The sequence below is a fragment of the Manis pentadactyla genome, chromosome 11 (genome assembly GCF_030020395.1).
Source record: "Manis pentadactyla isolate mManPen7 chromosome 11, mManPen7.hap1, whole genome shotgun sequence".
NCBI lineage: Eukaryota > Metazoa > Chordata > Mammalia > Pholidota > Manidae > Manis > Manis pentadactyla.
In genome coordinates, this window is record NC_080029.1 from 13,573,882 (window position 1) to 13,593,845 (window position 19,964).

Genomic DNA, 19,964 nt, shown 5'->3' on the forward strand with positions numbered 1-19,964 from the left:
TTTATTAAGTGCTTTCCAATGGCCAGGCACACTGCTACCTAAGCACCTTACCTATATGTTCATTTAATCTTCTAAACATTTTGCAAATGGGGAAACTAAAGCTTAGAGAGTTTTATTAATTTGACCCAGTTAGTAAATGACGGTGTGAGTTCAGGGGCAAAACTGAAATCCCAACTTCCTAGCACTTCCGGGTCTGAACAGTTTTACCTCCCGGGCTCCGCATTTTCCAGCTCTCACAGAAGAGTTCAGGGATCAATTACTGAGAAGTGGTCCCGCCCCACACCGCCCGGTCCGGGTCAGGCCCCCAAGCCCTCCAGGAAAACCACACTTCCCAGAGTGCACCGCGAACGCGCCGGCAGCGCTACTGGTGTCCGCTCGCCCGCGCCATTTTTGTCGAGGGGAACGGCGGTTCGGCCTGCGATCATGGCGCTGTTCCCGGCCTTTGCAGGCGTTAGTGAGGACCCCGATAGTGGGAACCCCAGGAGAGGTAAGCAGACAAAAGGGACGGGGAAGGCACTCGGCGGGCTTAAGACGCAGTTTCTCGGTCCCAGGTCTTGGCCTTACTTTGGATTTGTTTATCCATGTGTATCCCAGAGTTCTCCGCGGCGCTGCAAAGCCTTCTGGGAAGGGCTGTCCTCGTTCTGGCTTCTGGGCTGGAGTTGCAGAGTTCTGGTAGAAAGAAAGGTGCCAATCTGGAGAGGAAAAGTCCTGGACCTGGAACTTACGTATTATAATATTGTTGGACCCCATTATTTTATGAGTCTCAGTCACCTATAAATTGGGGATAATGCTACTCCCCATCTCAAGTAGATTCCTGATGCAAATGCTGGGTGTTTCTATTACATCTTTCTTCCTTTCCTGTTTTACCTCATTCTGAAATGCTTATTAGGTTCATGTCTTTTGGCAGACCTAGAGCTAGGGGATTAGGATCCAAAGCTTAATCAAACACAGTTTCTCTCCAGATGGGCACAGTTGCTGGGAATAAGAACTAACATCTATGAAGGGCCTACTTGTGTGCCAGGGATGGCATTACGTATTTTTTTTAAGCCTTGAACAGTCACAAGAGATATGTGTTGTCAAAAATTAAGGCACACTGAATTGTAATTTAAAGTAATCCTAAACCATATACTTACAGGGCAGAGTTCAGTTGTGTCTTCGTATCCTGTCATAGCTCCTACACCTCTTTTTTGATAACACTTCTCATAATTTTGAGTAATTTTTTAAGTAAGTGTAATTTTAGTCATCCTTTACTAGTCTGTTACCTCCATGTAGTCAGGGACAATGTTTGTCTATCCATTGTAGCATACTTAGTCCCTAGCACAGGCCTAAGATACAGTAGGTGTTCAGTATTTGCTGAATGTATAGAGCCATAGTAAGTACATACCAACAACAAAATACAAATCTTACCGTATAATACAACAAATACAACAAAAAAATCTTACCGTATAAGGTAAGATTTTATACATGTGTGGATAAAATGAAAGTTCCTGTGGCCAGGATTCTCACCTAGCCATGGTTGGTTAGCTCACTACACATGGTGGGCAATACGTTGCTATTGACTCTGTATATAAAGAGCTCTGCCCAGTGGTCTGGGTGACAGGGTGGCACGGCTGCAAGAGAGCAGAGGCTGGAGTGGTGGCAGTGCCAAGGACAGAGGTCCCGAGGATGACTGTGCAGGCAGAGAGGCACAGAGGATGGCTGTGCAGACAGAGGGGCCCAGATGACGGCTGTGTGGGCAGAGGGGCCCAGAGGCAGCGACTGGCTTGCTGCATGCAGACTCGCTCTGAGTGGACGGGATTTTAGTGATTGACCTGCCACTGCAGAAATAAAGTTGGATATAACCCTTTCACCCCAAGAACGTTTTACTGTCATTTCTTTGGTCACATTGAATCCATAGTGAACTTGCCGGGGGCTGAAACCCATTGGCAAGACAACATGTCAAAGGCAAACTAGAGGAATAATGACTTCTGATGGGAGGTTCAAAGAAGTCTTCATATAGGAGCTAACTTTTGAAATGAGTCTTCATTAGAGAGATGGTGGAACGGCATTCCAGGGCCATCAAAGGTATGCATGAGACCTGTACAGAGAACTGCCAATAGTCCAGTTTGGAAATAGAGAGGCACAAAGACGAGCCTTGGGAAATACAGTTGGGACTGGTAGTGAGGTGATGGAGGGTAGTGATTTGAATAATAGGCCAAGGGTTTATCCTCTTATTTTGGGAGCGTGAAATGGAATGTTTACAGGGGAGTGTTGCTCCTATCATTTGTCTTAACTAGTGTTTATTGGACATCTTGTGGGTGTCTAGCATTAGTATAATGTTTGTAAAAGAGCCTGTCTTGCCAAGGGGTTTCAGCCCCAGACAAGTTTACTATGGATTCAAAGAGACCAAGGAATGATAGTGGAATGTACTTGGGGTAAAAGGGTTTGTACCCAACTTTATTCCCACTGTGGCAGGTCAGTCACTAGAATCCCGTCCACTCAGAGCAAGTCTGCATGCAGCCAGCTGGTTTCTGCCTCCGGGCCTCTCTGCCCCTGCAGCCATCTCAGTCTCTGTCCTGCCCCTGCAGCCGTCTCAGTCTCTGTCCTCAGCACTGCCACCACTCTGCTCTCCTGCAGCTGTGCAGCAGTGCAGCCGTGCCACCATGTCACCCAGAGCACCGGGCGGGCTCTTTTATAGAGTCAATAACAACGTATTGCCCACACGCGTGTAGTGAGCAAGGGGACAAGGGCCAGGTGAGAATCCTGGCCATAGGAACCTTCACTTTCCCCACAGAGCCTCTTATAAAATACTGTATTTTTGAAATTTAAACACAGTATTATTGCTCATAATGAAATTAACTATAATTCTCTGTATCATCCAATTTTCAGTCAATGTTCAAATTTCCCAGGTTGTCTCAAAAGTGGACTTTTACATTTGGTTTGTTCCAATCAGAATCCCAAAACATTGCATTTTGTGGGTTGTCTCTTAGGTCTCTTTTTAATAGAAAACAATTTCTCCCTCCCTTCCATTTTCTCTTGTTTATTTGTTGAGGAAGTTGGGTTATTTCTATGGTAGGCATTTGCTACTAAATTATCACCGTGTCGCTTTAACATACTTCTCCATCCCAGCATTTCCTGTAAACTGGTAAATTAGATCTAGAGAGTTAATTAGATTTAAGTAATTTTGTTGTTGTTGTTATTGAAAATACTTCATTGGGGGTGTCTACACTTGCTATTGAGTCAAATCAGGGGGATGTGCTATTACTTTTACCACTTGTAGTGATAAGATTGATCAGTGGGTTCACGGTCAGCCTGATTGATCCATGATGAAGTGCCCACAGCCTTTTACCTAATGATTTTTGCTTAGATCCATTATTTCATTGGGACCACAAAATGGTTATTTTCCTATTTTAGCATTCCTCTTGTATTAGCATTAGTTTTCTATAAAGAACTTTTTCTCAGCACTGTTGGGATACGGTGAAATACAGTTCAGGCAAGACAGACACGATGGATGCTTGATTAGTTCCCTCTTTCAGTTTTCAGAATAATGAATTGGCATCCTAGCACCTTTTAGAGGTGATCAGTGGGGTGTTTCTCCCCTTCCCCTTTTCATTATGAACTCATGAATTTTAAACACATATTTTCTATTGCAGACAGTGTGTGTGTGTGTTTTTTTTTTCTAATACCTCAAACTGTCCCATGTTTGACTAATGGGAGCCTAATCAAGTTGACATTTCTGTCATGACCCAGTTGTCTTTAATTGCTTCCTTGCTTTCTGGCCAAAAAAATGCCCAGAGCTTATCACTTTTGAGTTCTGTTATGGCCTGGAATTGGCCATTTCTCCAAAAACCCTGGTTCTTTAGTGGAAAATAGTATGGGTATGTTAAAAGCCCAAATTGGATGTTAGGAGTACACATTGTGCTGAGTTGTCATTATTTCTCGACATTTTCAGTGGTCAGAACCAAGAAGACAAAAATGCATCATGAATTCACATTGCTATTTCCAGTCCAAATTTAGGATTTTGAGATTTTATTTAATTTCTGTGATTTAATATTTATCTTTCCCTCTATGAAAATCTTAGTTCCCAGCACCATTTATACAGCTATGTCTGTGTTCAAAATAACAGTAATATGACTAATACTAAATAGTTCAGTATTTCTTTATTATATTTGTTCTTAGGACAGATCTTAAAATGGATGTGAGTTTAATTGCTGTGTTTTAAAATCACTTGAAAAAATTCTCTGTGTAGTTTTGTCATCACCTTGATACCCAATTAGGTATATTTGTTTTCAGTTTTAAAGGATTGCTTTTCTTTTTGATTTGATCGTGCTTTAAATTGTTGTGAAACATTTACATGGTTCTGAAGTTGAAAATATAAACTCAAGTATATTGAGAGGAAAAAAAGAGCTTCCATTCTGTTCCTCCAGCCTGTTAGTTTCCTTCCCCTACAAGTTAGAGTTTCATTAGTCAGTGATACTCACCTGTTTTTTTCTTTACTATGAGCAGCTACATATCTCTTTCTTAAATGAGTACTGTCTGCATTTTACCCTCAATCCCAGAGATCCCTCTGCAGCCCAGTAAAGGGCTCCTCATTTCTTTTGATTGCTACATAGAACTCCATAGTGTGGATGTCATGTATTTTCTTCATCGTGTCCCCTATTAAGGACATTTGGTCTTTTGCTGTTATAGATAGAAGCACTGTACTTTTTGCCTTACTCTATAAAATGTTATAAAAACGTAAGATAATGTTAGTAGTAGTGGGTGCAGAGTTTCCATTTAAAAAAATTAAACTGCTGGACAGGAAAGACAGGTAATACCAAAGCAAGCAAGAGAATCTATACTTTCTAGGTGCTGGTAAAGTTAGGCCAGGATTTAAGTAGACGTCGCATTCAGAAAGGGTCTAAAGTCAGCAACAGCATTCTTTCAGCAAACAGGTATACAGTGCCTCTGTTATGTTAGGAACAGCAGAGAGCGCCCAGTGTCCAAGCCCTCCAATTCTCAAGCTTTTCTTCCTGTACATCAGATTGTTTATTAAGATTGTATACTCTAAAACACTGTCAAATTTTGGACAGAGTCGGGATGGAAGATGGCATATCAGTTCATTTAAACCTCATAATAATTTATAAAGGAAGTGTATTATCCATATTTGGGGAAGAAACTAAACTCACTATCCTTGCCTCTTCCTGTGTCCACATATTGGAAAAAGGCACTACCATTCCCCACAGCCAAAACTTAGACCCATGCTTTGACTTCTCCCAATCGCCCATTCAGTTCTTCATCCAGTGGTTCCAAGTAACTTTTTTTTTTTCCTGAAAGTTTGTACATCTTAATGCCATTCACCTTCTTTGTGCACACTCCCCAGCTCCCCTCCCTCTGGCAGTTTTGACTCCCCTCTGATAGTTTGTTTTCTGTATTTATGCATCTATTTCTGTTTTGTTATTTTAGATTCCACATATAAGTGAAATTCCAAGGTTGTGTCTTTCTCTGATTTATTTCACCTAGCATGATGCCCTCTAGTTTCATCCATATTGTCACAAATGGCAAGATTTCATTCTTTTTTTAATGGCTGAACAATACATATACCAACTCTTCTTTATCCATTCAGCTATCAGTGGACACTTAGGTTGCTTCCATATCTTGGCTTTTGTAAATATTGCAGTGAACATAGAGGTGCATGTATCTTTTCAGATTAGTATTTTCATTTTCTTTGGATAAGTACCCAGAAGTGAAATTGCTGGATTGTATGGTATTTATATTTTTAATTCTTTGAGGAACCGCCATACTGTTTTTCCATAGCAGTTGACCCAGTTTACATTCCCACCAACGGTGCATAAGAGTTCCCTTTTCTCTGCATTCTTGCTAGCATGTGTTTTTTCTGGTATATTTGGTACTAGCCACAATGAGACAATAACCTCATTGTGGTTTTGATTTGCATTTCCCTGATGATCAGTGATGTTGAGCATCTTTTCATGTGTCTGACAGCCATTGGTATGTCTTTTTTGAAAAATTTTCTATTCGGGTCCTCTGCCCATTTTTTAATCAGTTTTTTTTGTTTGTGTTGTATGAGTTCTTTGTATATTTGGATATTAACCTCTTGTCGGATGTAGCATCTGCAAGTATCTTCTCCCATTCAGTAGGTTGCCTTTTTGTTTTGTTGGTTTCCTTTGCTGTACAAAAGCTTTTTAGTTTGGTGTAGTTCTAATTGTTTTTGCTTTTGTTGTCCTTGCCTGAGGGGACAGTTCCAAAAAAATATGCTTAAGAGCAATGTCCGAGTTTACTGCCTATGTTTTCCTTTAGGAGTTCTATGATTTGAGGTCTTCATTCAAGTCTTTAATCTATTTTGAGTTTATTTTTGCATATGGTATAAGAAAGTGGTCCAGTTTCATTCTGTTGCATGTAGCTGTCCAGTTTTCCCAACACCATTTATTGAAGAAATTGTCTTTTCCCCATTGTATATTCTTGCCTCCTCTGCTGTGGACTAATTAACAATATAAGTCTGGGCTTATTTCTGGGTTCTCTATTCTTTTCATTGATCTGTGTGGTTTTTGTGCCAGTATCATACTGCTTTAATTACTGTAGCTTTGTAGTATAGTTTGAAATCTGGGAGTGTGATGCCTCAAATTTTGTTCTTTCTCAAGATTGCTTTGGCCCTTTTAGGGGTCTTTTGTGGTTCCATAGAAATTTGAAGATAATTTGTTCTAGTTCTATGAAAAATACTATTGATATTTTGATAGGGATGGCATTGAATCTATATATTGCTCTGGGTCGTGTGGACATTTTAACAATATTCTTTCCATTCATGTTGTGTTCATTTTCTTCAATCAGTGTCTTACAGTTTTCAGAGTATGGGTCCTTCACCTCCTTGGTCATATTTATCCCTAGGTATTTTTTTCTGTTAGATGAAGTTGTAAATGGGATTTGTTTCTTAATTTTACTTTCTGATAGTTTGTCATTAGTGTATAGAAATAATAGATTTCTGTGTATTTTGTATACTGCATCTTAACTGAATTCAGTTGTTGGTTCTAATAGCTTTTTTTTCCTAATAGTTTTCAGGTTTTCTGTATATAGTGTCATGTCTTCTGCAAACAGTGACAGTTTTTCTTCTTGCTTACCATTTTGAATGCCTTTTATTTCTTTTTCTTGTCTGATTGCTCTGGCTAGGACTTCCAGTACTTTGTTAGATAAAAATGGTGAGAGTGGATATCCTTGTCTAGTTCCTGATCTTAGAGGAATAGTGTTTAGCTTTTCACTGTTGAATATGTTAGCTGTAGGTTTATCATCTATGGCCTTTATTATGTTGAAGTATGCTCCCTTTATGCCCACTTTGTTGAGAATTTTGGATGTTGGAGTTTGTCAAAAACTTTTTCTGTATTTGTTGAGATGGTCATATGATTTTCATCCTTCATTTTATTAATGTAGTGTATCAGCATTGGTTGATTTGTAGATATTGAACCTTCCTTGTGTCCCTGGAATAAATCCCGCTTGATCATAGTTTTTTATCCTTTTAATGTTGAATTCAGTTTGTTAGTATTTTGTTGAACCAAATAACTCTCATATTCATTAGTTGCCTTCTGTTCTCACTGCCACTGTGTCATTGTTGCCAACATCATCCCCTGGATTATTACAACAGCCTCCTAAATCTCCCTGTTTTTAGTGCTGCCTTCACTCCCTGAGCCACCCTTCAAACTATAGGCAGAATTTTTAGATGGATATATTTAAAAGCACTATTGCCATTCACTGGTCTAAAGGCTTTACAAATATTAACTCATTGAATCATAATAACCTTGTGAAGCTGGTACTGCCAATCTGTATTTTTAAAGAGGAAAAAATTGAGGCACAGAGCCAATAAATAACTTGTTTTTGGTCACATTGTTATTAAGCCTCAGAACCAGAATTTTAGCTCAATCTAGCTTCAAAACATGTGCTCTTAAACACCACTCTTTGCTGCTGATCTTTTGAACACTAGGTGTGATTTTGTCACTCCTGGCCAAAGCTCTTGAGTGTCTGCCTGTTGGCCTTGGGGTAAGCCCAAACTGTGACATGATTGTTAAGGCCCCTAATCTTTCTGACTTCCTTTTGGTCCAGCTTCCTCACTCTCCCAGTCGTAACAGCTTCCTGCTGTTTCCCTGAGTCATGCTTTCTCACTTTCAGGTCTCCGTATAAGCCATTTCCTCTGCCTACACTCTTAGGAGCATATTGCCTAACTCCTCATGCTTTAGTATGTCTTAATTGATTCAGCTTTCTCTGATTCCATACCTAGTTTGGATTAGGGAACCCAATTAGGTGCTCTCATTATGTCCTCTATATTTTCTCTATCTTGGCATTTTTCACATTGCATGTAAGTGACTGCCAGGGTGTCAGCACCCTGAGGGTCATTTTGGGTTTGTCTGGTTTGCTGTTGTGGGGAAAATTGTAATATTTTCAGAATATCTTGCCTGGCTTTAATGCATCTGCATATCAACAGGCATTCCTCAGGTGGGGAGAAGTTCCTCTCCATATCAGTGGGTAATTACCTGGGCAACAGAGGGCTTATCTGAACCTGAGAGGTTAGGGGGAGGTCTTGCTTGCTTTTGCCCAAGCAGGAAAGAGACGGCCCTGGACTGCAGTTTGTAAGCAATAAACGGGTTTTAAACTTTATTTCTCCCTTTGACTGATTTTGGTTTTAGAGGTATTTTGCCCTGGGATTTCCTCTCCCTGCAGTTACAGCTGTGTATTACTAGTGCCTAGAACAGTGCCTGGCTCTAAGTTAAAAAAAAAAAAGTGCTGAATGAGAGAGACTCTGAATGACTGTTTTGCTCAGAGTTGCACAACTAATAAATGAGAAAGCCAGTATTTAAGCATAGGTCCTTCTGACTCCAGAACTTGTGTTATAAACCACACCATGATACTAGAATTTGGGGATTTTGCAGACATTACCTTTGGGATCCCTGGGTCTCTTCAAATTGTAAGTTATCTCTGGAGGGGCTGACTTTGCTTAGGTTCTCTGTCATGACCTTAAATGTGGTTATTAGCTGTGTTCACTGGTGCTTCTCATACAAATGTTTATGCTCTCAGATTCTTTATTAAAATAAGGTTTGATTAAAATGGAGAGTTTGGCGCATTCTTTTAAAGGAACAACCCCCTTCCCAAATATATATGCTAATTTATTTATGCAGTCAGCCCTAGAAATGCCTTTTGAATTATTCTCCCTGGAGGAATGAACTCACCTGAGTACACGTAAGCAAACTAGTGATCAGTGCTATTTTGTTATAATAGAATGGGGAATGGGTGTAGAGCTTGCATACTTTATCTAATTGTGATTCCCAAACTGTTTTTAAAATTTAAATCTATTCATAGCAATTTCTTCCCTCATCCATAGTGGAACTGAATTAAAAGCATTTTCACTTGTGATAGAGAAATAAAGTTATCTAATAAACTTAATGACAAAAAATATTCCAGCTTAAAGTATTCAGTGATGATTCATTATATTTCTTTCTATAGTATTACACGTGCTGTGATTCTTCCAGATACCTGCCTGGTTTTTGTTAGGTAGTAGTTCTCAAGTGGTTTTTCTGCCTAGTACTTCCATCCTTCTTCCTTTCTTAGCTGTGTATATGTGTATGGCAAAGTGCTAATTTCCAGACAAGCTTCAGCGTTTGATTTATTTACTAAACTGCAAGGATAGAGGTTTGTCAGCCAGTCAGCTTCTTTATTTTAAACCCTAGACGTGTGGCATCCTGCTAGTCTTCCCTGTAATAAGTTACATCCTGTTTAGTATTGACAAAGTTATCTAAATACGTATTTGATTTCTGTTAAGGGCACTTGTAAATTATGTGAGGATGTAAGTGAATATAGAAAAGGACTCTGCAGTCTGTTCAATAAAGCTTCTTTTAATTTCAGATAACTTTCTCCAGGATTCTGTGTAACTGAAATTTAATTTAAGAATCTAAATGTATTACATAAACAGTTAAGGTTATGATCGAGTATTAAGCACCATGTGAGCAGAGACCTGGCCTGTCTTATTCACCACTGTGCCCCTAAAACCTAGAACTTTAGGCCTGAGCCTATAGTAGGTATTTGATACGTTACTCTTTAATGATTAAATCTCTATTTACAGTGAAAACTGGAAGAATTATTAAAGTGGTACTTTATACCTAGATAATGGCATGCTTTTGACAAACTCAAATTCCTTAATTTTGTTCAGTAAGTTGAGTGCTAGAGATACAGAAATGCAAAGATATGGTTCAGATCCTTGTTCATTTTATTCAACAAATACTGAGTCCAGTTACTTCATGCCAAAGTACTGTGCTAGGAGTTGGGAATACAGGAGTATGTAGTCATGGCCCCTGCCTCTGTATTTTTTTAGTTTGGGAAGAAAGGATGGGAGGAGAGGAGTCAAGCTGGAGTCTCAGATGCAAGAGTTGTAAACCAGTTGATGTATTTGTTTGGCTGGTAAAATATTTTGTTTGTCTTTTTTTTGTGTTGTCACTCCCCATAGTGTCACAGTAATCATAACTAATCTGGTCCCTGTAAAGATTTAAGGTGTTTACCTTTGGCTTAGAATACAGTGGGAAGAATGACATGTGGGTAATGAGATTACAATCTGAAGATTGCCACCACGGCCCCATGTGCCAGCTGCAAGGAGACTTAGGACAACCAAGTCCTTTGTTGAGGAAGTGCAGAGTAGCCCCTTGGTATGGAGAGAACTGGGTGGAGAATTCAGAGCCAGGTTCAGATGGGTGCCCTTGGCCACATGACCTAACTTGCACCTCTAAGCTATTGGTCTGTAGTGAGAGCGTGTGTCTCAGCTGTGTTCCAGAGTCCTCTCAGACCCACCCCCTCCTTCTGAACCCCCAGCAGGAGCATCCCTGTTGCTTCTGTCTTGCATGAGGGACTTTTGTGAAGGACTTGTTTGAACGGTGTTTTCCTTGGCTAAAAAAAGTTTTTAAATCTCAGGACTAGATGATCTAAAGGTCCATGCATGTTCACTGTTAATATGCTGCCCCCAAAAAACAGCAACAACTTCTTGTCAGGTAAAAATGCCTTTTGCCCTGACACAAGGTCATTTGATTGAGATGAAGGTCACATAGAAGGTCAATGATGATTTGAGTTGAGAACCCAAGAGTTTTCGTTCTTCTAAACTACTTTTTCCACCAGTGGTCTCATATGACAAATCCTTGATTGAATTCTTAAAAGCCTTTCTTGCATCTTCTGAAGGACTTTGGAGAGTCACAGGCTTTCTATTGTTTTGACATCTGTATTCTTTACATTTTCCTCCAAGCGGTCATCATTTCTAGAATATTTGTGTAAAAATATACTGGAATTGAGGGCATCCTTCTTTGCATATAGTTTGTTCCATCTTTTCCACTTTCCTTTTACTTGGTTCATAGTAGAATCTGATTATTGTGGAAATAATTGAGATCTCAGTGAGCAACAGGAACTATTTACACTGTACCTCTTGCCGGGAATTAGACCCAAGGGAAGGGAACCAACCTCAGAAGGAAAAGAAGAAAGATTGCATGCAAAGTTGTTTAGCACTTACTGGGATGACCTTACAAATTTCTTTATCCCTTTGAGCCTTAGTTTTGTCTTCTGTGCAGTGGAGATCCTAATACCCCCCATTGAGGGTTTTTGTGAGAATTAAAGGATGTAAAGAGGTAAGGATGTGTTTAACTTGGTGTTTGGTCTGTAGTAGGTACTTAACAAGTTAGAATCCATCTCTTCTTTCCCTTTTTCTTTCTTCCTTAGGAATTTCCCTTCCTCCTTCCATCCCCTCTTTTCCATAAATGTTTATTAAACTCCTACTGCTGTATGCCAGGCCCTGCTCTCGGTGCTGGGGCTAAAGCAGTGAGTAAAACAAAGTACCTGTCTCCATGGAGCATGTGTTCCAGTATCTCCTCCTCACTAAGATTCAGCTACCGTCAGGGACTAGGACACAGAAGTACCTTCCAACTCAATAATAAAAAGACAACCCAAATAAAAAATGGGCAGAGGATTTGAATAGCTATTTCTAGTCGATATAAGTGGCCAATAAACGCATGAAGAGGTGCTTATTTTCACTAGTCACCAGGGAAATAGAAATCAAAACCATAATGAAGAAAACACATCACACCCATTAGAATGACTGTGATCTGAAAGGGAGACAGTAACAAGTTGCCAAGCATGTGGAGCAATTGTAATTCGCATACATTGTTATTAGGAATATAAAATGGTGCAGCTGATTTGGAAAGCAGTCTGGCAATTCCCCAAAATGCTAAATGAGTTACCCTTCAACCCAGCAGTTCTGTTCCTGGATATCTACCCAACAGAAATGAAAATATATGTCTTTATAAAAACTTGTACAAGAATGGTCAAGCAGCATTATTCAAAATAACCAAAAAGTGCAAACAACCTAAGTGTCCATCACCTCATGGATGGATAAAAATGTGGTATATCTGTAAAATGGAGTATGAGTTATTAATAAAAAGGAATAAATTACTGTCACATGCTACAGTATGGATGAACCTTGAAAACCTTATGCCCAATAAAAGAAGCCATTTACAAAAGACTGTATGTTATATGATCCAGTTTATAGTAAATGTCCAAATAGGCAAATATATAGAGACAGATAGTAGATTAGTGGTTGCCTCTGGCCGGGAGTGGGGCTAGGAGAGCAGGAGGTGAGTAATGGAGCGGTAGTAGGTGTGGGGTTTGTTTTGGGTTGATGAAAATGTTCTAAATGTTGCACAATTCTAAATATACTAAAACCATTGAATTGTACACTTTAAGTGGGTGAAAATTGTGGTATATAAATTACATCCCAGTACAGCTGTTAAAAATGCAGCTATCCTTTTCTGATCTAACGTCAACTATTTTGTGGATTCTTTCTCCTCAGTGTATGGGTGTGCTCTGCCTTCCCATCCTAAAGCAAGCAGGACAAAATACAAACCCCACCTGGGCCCCCAGCTGAGGCTTCTAAAGGTTAGAAAATAATTGAGAAATAGTTCATTGTAGAAGAGTTAGAAATTAATGGATCACCAGAAAGGAGAAAAATTTGGACATTTAGTCCCATTATGCAGAGATAATCATTATTACCATCTTATGTAATTTTAGCATTAATTATTGAAAACTTGACACCTTGTGTTTTATTTTCAGAGAGGAGTACTGTTATAAGGGAAAGTTTATGTTAAGTTACTATACTAAGAACATTAGAATATCTTTTAAAAAAATACCTTAATCTTTTGTAATAATCTTAAGCATGGTGGGTTTTATGCATGATTTGATTTAACTTTTTGTTTGAAATTGTCAAAATCAAAATTGAGGTCATTAAAACCTAATACTTCAGAAGCATTCATGCTCATTAGAGCATAGATGGAGCACGTAAAGCCTCGTTACCTTTTAGGCTACACTTGCTCTCTGGCTTTTGCTTAAGCAGCAGCCTGCTATCACAACAGGATTTCAGTCTTTAAGATTTTAGGGTGTGTTAAAGCCCCATGCCCTGTACAATACAAATGTCATAGATGTCGTATAGCTTCTGTGGACTTTTCAAAAATCTGGCTGACATTGGCTGGAATTAGAATGTCAGCTGGTAAGATGGATGTCCTATTTTAGAAATCATATCGAGCTAATTTCATTGATCTTTTTTCCCTTTTGAATGTGCAGAATTAGACTGGCTGAACAACCCAAGCTTCTCTGTTGGAACAGAAACATCTCTGAGCCAACAAACTGAAGAGGCTCCAGCCCTTGTCTCTGAAGGGCCACCACTGACAAGGTAGTTACTTTGATAGATGGACTTTAGTCTTTGTCAGTGTAGCTTGAATGATGCACCTTAGAAAATCCTGTGGTAAAAGAGCTAAGTTAACGTCTTCTTTTTATTTAAAGTAATGGGATGATCTTTGACCATTTTCCCTTACCTCGATTAGATAGATTATTCCCTTTTGCCCCTTTGCATTGCAGTGGCAGGTACATGACAGTTACTGGCAATAATTAGGCCATGAGGGAAATGGCATCATTGCAATCCTTAAGTGACTTTGTTAACCTTGTTAGTAACTTTTAGAATATTGTAGCTCAGCTATTTCTTTAGTTGCATTTTCAACACTTTGTAAAAACAGGAGCTTGTATAATATAACATAGGATAAAATCTCATGAAAACTTCGGGGAAAGCAAAATGGCTCACATGTCTACCCAGCTTTGAAAGGATTTTGTTGTAGATCATTGAATTGTGAAATGAGCTCTCTTGAAAATGTAGACTAGGTGGTGTCATTAATATGATGATCCCTGCGAAGCCATGTTCTCTAAAAGTGAGAGAAGCGTTTGGAAATTGCTAATAGTTGATGCATGAAAAGGAGTTGTTTATAGATATTTCAGTAATGAGGAAGAACTCATTGTAACCTTTAAAAACAAGGACCAGAATTAAAAAAAAATTTTTTTGACATAAAGCACATGCTGACATAATATGAGGAACTGAAAATAAACCTTTTAAAATTAAAAATATATATACTACGTATGATAAAACAACTGGTAGGTTACTTTCATTTCAAAATTTATAGATACAAAAGTACAGATTTAGAAGCTTTTGAAATTAGAATTTCTTTACCTGGTGGTATTTTAGGTCCAACTCTTAAATCTTAAAGGTGAGTTGTAACCCCGGGAGGTACTCTACTGTTGAATATATGAGCAAATAATGAAAGTCTGTGAGGACATTTATAGAATTTTACATATTTGCTTTCTTATTTTTTTTTTAGATAATTATTTTTTATTGAAGGGTAGTTGACATACAGTATTACATTACATTAGTTTCAAGTGTACAACACAGTGATAAAACATTTATATACATAATTCTAGGTTCCAGCTATCACCCTACCAAGCTGTTACAATATCTTGACTATATTCCTTATGCTATACATTACATCCCGGTTACTTATTTATTTTACCATTGGAAGTCTGTCCTTTTTTTTTTTTTTTTTTTTTTTGTGAGGGCATCTCTCATATTTATTGATCAAATGGTTGTTAACGACAATAAAATTCTGTATAGGGGAGTCAATGCTCAATGCACAATCATTAATCCACCCCAAGCCTAATTTTCGTCAAAGTCTCCAATCTTCTGAGGCATAACAAACAAGTTCTTACATGGAGAACAAATTCTTACATAATGAATAAGTTACATAGTGAACAGTACAAGGGCAGTCATCACAGAAACTTTCGGTTTTGCTCATGCATTATGAACTATAAACAGTTCAAATATGAATACTCATTTGGTTTTTATACTTGATTTATATGTGGATACCACATTTCTCTCTTTATTATTATTTTTAATAAAATGCTGAAGTGGTAGGTAGATACAAGATAAAGGTAGAAAACATAGTTTAGTGTTGTAAGAGAGCAAATGTAGATGATCAGGTGTGTGCCTGTAGACTATGTGTTAATCTAAGCTAGACAAGGGCAATAAAACATCCACGTATGCAGAAGATTTCTCTCAGAACAGGGGGGTGAGGTTCTAAGCCTCACCTCTGTTGATCCCCAGGTTCTCACCTGATGACCCCTCTGCGACTGTGCCTGTCTTAGGTTGTTCCTCCCTTGAGGAATCTTACCCGTCTCTGGCTAACCAGTCATCTTCCGGGGCCATACAGGGAAATGTAAAGTTGGTAAGTGAGAGAGAAGCCTTATTGTTTGAAATGGTTAGCTTTTTATTTCTTTGCATATTTATGCCCTGTAGCTTCTATGCCCAGCATTTGTCTTGAGGTATCTTTACCACTTGGAAGAATTATGATACTCGGTAAATTTGATATGAGGCACGAATTCTATTTAAGGGTTGTAATTAGGAAGGAATGCTTTCTTATTTACATACCCTCTTCCCTAATTTCACTTCTGAAAGTTATTCTGATGTTGATTTTTCCAAACAGGAGTCCTCTGAAATCAGAGCCTTCAGATGAAAGTGATACCAACAAACTGCTCAAACAAGTGAGCAGAAGAAAGAAGAAAGAGAAAAAAAAGAAAAGGAGGCATCAGCACCACAAGAAAACCAGGCGGAAACGCTCCCAATCGAGGAGCACCAGCTTGGAGCCAGACAGTGATTCTGAAAATGACTCATCTTCCAGAAGCATCAGTAGCAGTAAAAAGGAATCCAAGAAACCAAAGTATGTTTTCTATTTTCAAATACCTATGATTTTTTTTATGTTGAACTTTTTTCCCCTTAGTTATTGCCACTGGTTAGACATTTGAATGATTATTTAGCCAATCAAGATGGTGTCAATAAATATTTCAGTAAAGCTTGGATAAAAGATAGATGGAACTCTACTACCAGATCAACATAAGAAAAAGAAAAAAAAAAACTTCCATTAAAAAAATTTGGCGCCATGATTTTATTTGAGAAATGTTATTTAGACACAATAATGACTTTATCAAAATCTGATTAAGGCAAAAAGTCTTTGGGATTTTTGAAAGATGGCAAATGTGCCACCCAGTGGGGATATGGGCCAGTTCACTGTGTGGTTAAGGGTTCCATCTATGAGGGGCTGTTGGCCTCCATGCTTATAAAGAATAAGATAAATGTCTTAGTTCTCTTCCTTGATACATCTTTTCTCAGTCACTGACATCGACCTCTGTGTGCACACGCGCATGGACACACACATGCTGTTCGCATGTACGTGTGCTCGCTCTCTCCAGTTAAAGTTAATATAGGTTAAATAATAAGATAAATAGGGTTAAAATAATTATTGCTTATGTCCTCTCTTTCTTCACATTTGTTTAGAACCAGTGCCTTGAAGCTCATGGCCACAGTATCTCCGTTCCTTTGGGGCTTTATTTCTCTCCACATTTCACTCTGCCGTCTTGAGCTTATTGAAGGCATTTTGCAGAGTGAACACAGCGTAGATACTTGATGAGGGCTTCTCCCTCTCTTTGCAGTCTAATGTCCTCCTCCACAGGCAGGCACTTTACCCATATGTGGGACAGGTGGAATTCAGGTGAAACTACCTGAATTATTCCTCATTTAACTTTTTTCTTTGTTCATATGGTCTAGAAGAAAGAAAATTTAGGTACCTACCCAAGACATTTTTAAAAACTAGTACTATAAAGATTTTTGTGATTTTCATAGACTGTTTGCTTGTTGTGCGCTTAGAGGGCCACTGGTGTCAGTGATCGTCATTGCAGCACATCTGGGATCCGCCCTGGGGGGGTTGCCTACAGAGAGGCTAACACCGGGGTCGTCCAGGGAGAACACTGCGGGCTCTGTGGCTCAGGGGACCCCTGTTTTCTTAGCCCCTTCTGTATCTCAGGGGCTACACCTGTAACCTCAACTTGCTCTAGGAGGGGAAAATGAGCCAAGTGAAAAGGTTCTGGGTGTGACTGCCTGTGTGTGGGCAGGAACCCTCCTTGCCATTGAATGTCCCCAGTGGCTGGCATAGGGCCTGATACATAGTAAGCATTCAATACATTTTTGTTATGTGATTGAGTAAGTAGATTATCGAAATCTTGTTTTTTTAGCATATCTTCAAGGCAAGATACAGTAATCATTTTATCTTCTGAAAACTCACCTTTAGCTACTTGTACTTTTTTTATAGCTGAGGAAAATGAGTTTTAAAGGATTTCCTTATTAACCCACAGAGGAATACCATTAGAACTTGAGAGTTATTTTCAGCCTATGCTTATAACCATATCAGAGGTGATCTTTTCAGCCTCTTGATAGGTTTATGATCCAGACAGACAGCATGTTTAAGTTTGTTGATATTTTGCAGACTGTCTCCACTAGGATCAAAACAGATGGTTCTAGTCCTTCTGTTTCACTTCCTTATTATGAACTTCTGTAGTCTCTCTTGGGAAGGTGCCGTGGAAGAATTGCTTGTTTTCATATAGACAGAGACTAAGATGTTTGCGAGTTGTGAGAGTCTTTCCGTGATGTCAGGAAAGAGAGTCCCTGGGGGTGGGTGGGGGCACCGTATGGAACTCTTCCAGGGCCATCAAGGGGTGACTTCCCCAGAGGCTGCAGCTCCTCATTGACCTTCATTTCCTCGGGTGAACTCTTCTTCACCTTCCCGGGGAGGCAGATCCTTGCTTGCACACCGCCTCAGATACATCCTGCTTCTTGACCTCACTGCCCAACAAGGAAGGGAGAAGGGCTTGTTTCCTCCCCCACGGTGGTCTGCAGCTGACCTTCATTCTGTTTTCCCCATCTTTGCATTTCTTTCTGGAATGCATCAGTCTCTCCTCCCTTTGCTGCCCCTTATGGTTTTTGTCAACATAAAGCCTTCCACAGTTCTGAAGGTAGAGGTGTTAAAATGACCATATATTTTAACTTGAGACGTTATTTAGCCAATATTTATTGAGTAGCTACTTTGTGTCCCTGAAATACCACTCCCTTGTATTCCAAGCCAGGAATGATTTAGAAGTCTCCAGAACCTTTATTTCCATCTGGGCAGAGCCAAAAAGCAAAGAATGGAACAACAGTTAATGGCTGTTTGACTACTTTGGCAGCTTCTGGTGTCAGCAGCATTATGGACTGATTTTCTTTAGAAGAAGAAGAATGTTAGATGGCAAAAAACTTACCCTCCCTCTCCCTCAACTTCTAGGGAAATGGTTCCATTTGTATCTGAGCTGAAAGTCTGCTACCTCACATTGGCTCAAAGGGGTAAATTAAGGTCTTATCTTAGAGGACTCCCTCTGCCCTTTATGTAGGAGGTGGTACATGTAGGCAAAACACCGCACGCAAAGCCCAAACTATAAAAATGAGGCATAGACCAAGCCTGAACCAGTCAGAACTGTGGCATTTGTTGTTTGAGTTGGAATAAGTTATGTGAACACTTTCACATAAATTAAGGGCATCCCACCATTTTTAAAAAAAGAAAACTTGTTTATAAATACATTTGAAATCCAGGTGACAATTAAGTAAAATATTTTAAAAGAACACCTACATCAGTTTAAGTTCTGAGACAAGATGATTTTTTTTTTGGTAAAATGACACTAGTGTTGACCGTTTTTGCTTTATATTTTAAAACTTTTCCTAGAGCAGGAGTCCTCATCTCTGTGGCACTTAGAATTTCGTGTCCTGAGTTTGATGTTGTGTGGAGTTTGAAATGTTGAACTTCTGTATTTCTGAAAATGTGAAATACATATCTGGAAGATTTCTAAGTGCTGCTTCCCTTTTCTTCTTCACCTTCCTTTGTTCCACAGTCAAGAAAATAATGCTGCTGCTGTTCCTGGGCCTCGCTTTGTTTGGCTGGAGGACATTCAGGCTGTGGCAGGAGACACCTTCAGAACAGATAAGAAACCGGATCCTGCAAACTGGGAATATAAGTCTCTCTACCGAGGAGATATAGCAAGGTATCCATTGCCAGGTCTTTGCCTGGTTTTCGCTGATGGGAAGTAATTTCTTTCTTCTCAGAACTCTGCCAGCACTCTGTCTGTCTGACCCCTTCCTTCCCTTATAGATTGTTGGGTTTTAGCCATTCGTAAGTTGTTGAGGCACTTGTCTTACTTCACATTCTAAAATGAAAACTTAAACCTTGAGATCAAGATCCAGGTTGGATTAATCTCATTTATCCGTGGTTTTTGGCATATTATCTGGAATAGTGGATGTTCAATAAGTATTTGTTGAATGAGTGAATCAAATAATACCTTGAAGTAGTTAATAATGACAGACTATCTGAAAACCATTTGGTCTAATCTGTATGCCATTTAAAAAAGTTATGAAAGCCTTTTATTAATCCACCCCCTCAGTATGCCATTCAAAAAATGACATTAAATGGCAATGACTTCTTCAAAATGTTTCCAGCATTCATCAACAGATAATCATAAAAAAAGGTGATGGTATTTGCTTCAGTAATGAGGTTAAATGTTTCTGCTCTGTCAGTCAGAAATATTTGAATACCTGTTAAATCCTTTAGACACTTAGTACTTTGTTAAGATGCCATTGAGAACACAAGAACAGCCACAGTCAGCTTGCAGGTAATGAAAATGAAGGTAGAGGATCACGGACTGTGAGACCAAAGGCAACCTTGAAGATCATTGCATTCCTGTAGGCTAATTGCTTT

The 19,964-nt window shown here is 39.1% G+C and overlaps 1 protein-coding gene across 2 annotated transcripts in view; it reads left to right on the forward strand.

Annotated features, from left to right (window-relative positions):
* Positions 1-348: 348 nt before the first annotated feature.
* The window catches only part of NRDE2 (NRDE-2, necessary for RNA interference, domain containing), a 54,016-nt gene continuing 34,400 nt past the window's right edge, over positions 349-19,964 (forward strand). For both annotated transcript variants that reach the window (XM_036882536.2, XM_036882537.2), the window contains exons 1-4: positions 349-487; positions 13,600-13,708; positions 15,840-16,073; positions 19,105-19,254. In XM_036882536.2, coding sequence (XP_036738431.2) covers positions 424-487; positions 13,600-13,708; positions 15,840-16,073; positions 19,105-19,254 — 557 coding nt within the window. In that variant the 5' untranslated portion in view covers positions 349-423. The remainder of the gene's footprint in view (positions 488-13,599; positions 13,709-15,839; positions 16,074-19,104; positions 19,255-19,964) is intronic.